Source organism: Centroberyx gerrardi, unplaced genomic scaffold, assembly GCF_048128805.1.
Source record: "Centroberyx gerrardi isolate f3 unplaced genomic scaffold, fCenGer3.hap1.cur.20231027 Scaffold_70, whole genome shotgun sequence".
Lineage (NCBI taxonomy): Eukaryota > Metazoa > Chordata > Actinopteri > Beryciformes > Berycidae > Centroberyx > Centroberyx gerrardi.
Window position 1 is genome coordinate 51,562 of NW_027605205.1, and position 939 is coordinate 52,500.

Genomic DNA, 939 nt, shown 5'->3' on the forward strand with positions numbered 1-939 from the left:
TAGTTGGCTAGCGAGGCCACCAGTTTGCGATATCAATCCCCGGTACGGCCGGTGCCCGATACTGCCGACGTGCCCCTGAGCAAGAGCACCTGACCCTCATCCTGTGTGTACCAACCTGCTGCGGGTCCAGGTAATGGAAACCAGCTAACATGACCTAAATACTGCCATTTATCAGAATGTCATCATATGTCATCTGACCCTGTAAAAATAAACCATACATATATACACTAATATGTATCCGTCATGCCTGCTCACAGTGTTTCCTGTATGGCCGTTTCCTCACATTGAGATAAACTGAATTTCTTTGGGTTGTTGTGGGGCGTCCCGGCTGCCTGCGGGACCTGATCCATTCCTAAAGGTTGAACCTCCCTGAACAAACTGATACAGTCGGCCATGTTGCTGCTAGCTGGCTAGAGGAGATGTTAGTCAGCAGCTTGGATGTCATGCAGCTGAACGATTCAAATACTTGTTTTAGTGATGGGTTTGGTTAAGGGGCTTGTGGTTAGAAAGACCGTCCAGTGACCAGGAGAGAAAGACGCTGAATCTCTACTCTGCTCGCACATCATAAGTCGCTCCAGATAAGAATCGGCTAAATGCTTCAAATGTAAGAGTGAAATGTTGTCATGGCGGCCTTGGTGGTCACAGTCTGATTTTTCTTCCATGTTTAAACGTCTGAAACCCGGATCCTCTTCCTCACAGCGTGTTTCCCATGCTGCTGCTCACCAGCCCTTTGATGTTGGTGACGGGCCGGACGTCGTGCAGCTGTCGTCTCCGGTCGATGAACGTGGCGAGCCGCGCCGTGTCCAGAGGCGTCTTGGAGTACTCCCCGCCGTGCGCGCCGCCGCGCCCCACCCACGGGTGCTGCAGACAGGAGGTGGCGCTCGGCCTCTTCCTGGGGTCCTGCTGGAGCGCCGAGGAGACGAAGTCCCGCGCCGCCTG

General features: G+C 53.6%; 1 protein-coding gene across 1 annotated transcript in view; it reads right to left on the reverse strand.

Moving 5' to 3' along the window:
* Window positions 1-693: 693 nt before the first annotated feature.
* The window catches only part of LOC139915452 (kalirin), a 102,681-nt gene continuing 102,435 nt past the window's right edge, over window positions 694-939 (reverse strand). Inside the window, 1 exon segment of the mRNA XM_078282312.1 lies at window positions 694-939. This exon segment is cut by the window's right edge and continues 312 nt beyond it. Within this exon segment, the coding sequence (XP_078138438.1) occupies window positions 694-939 (246 nt within the window).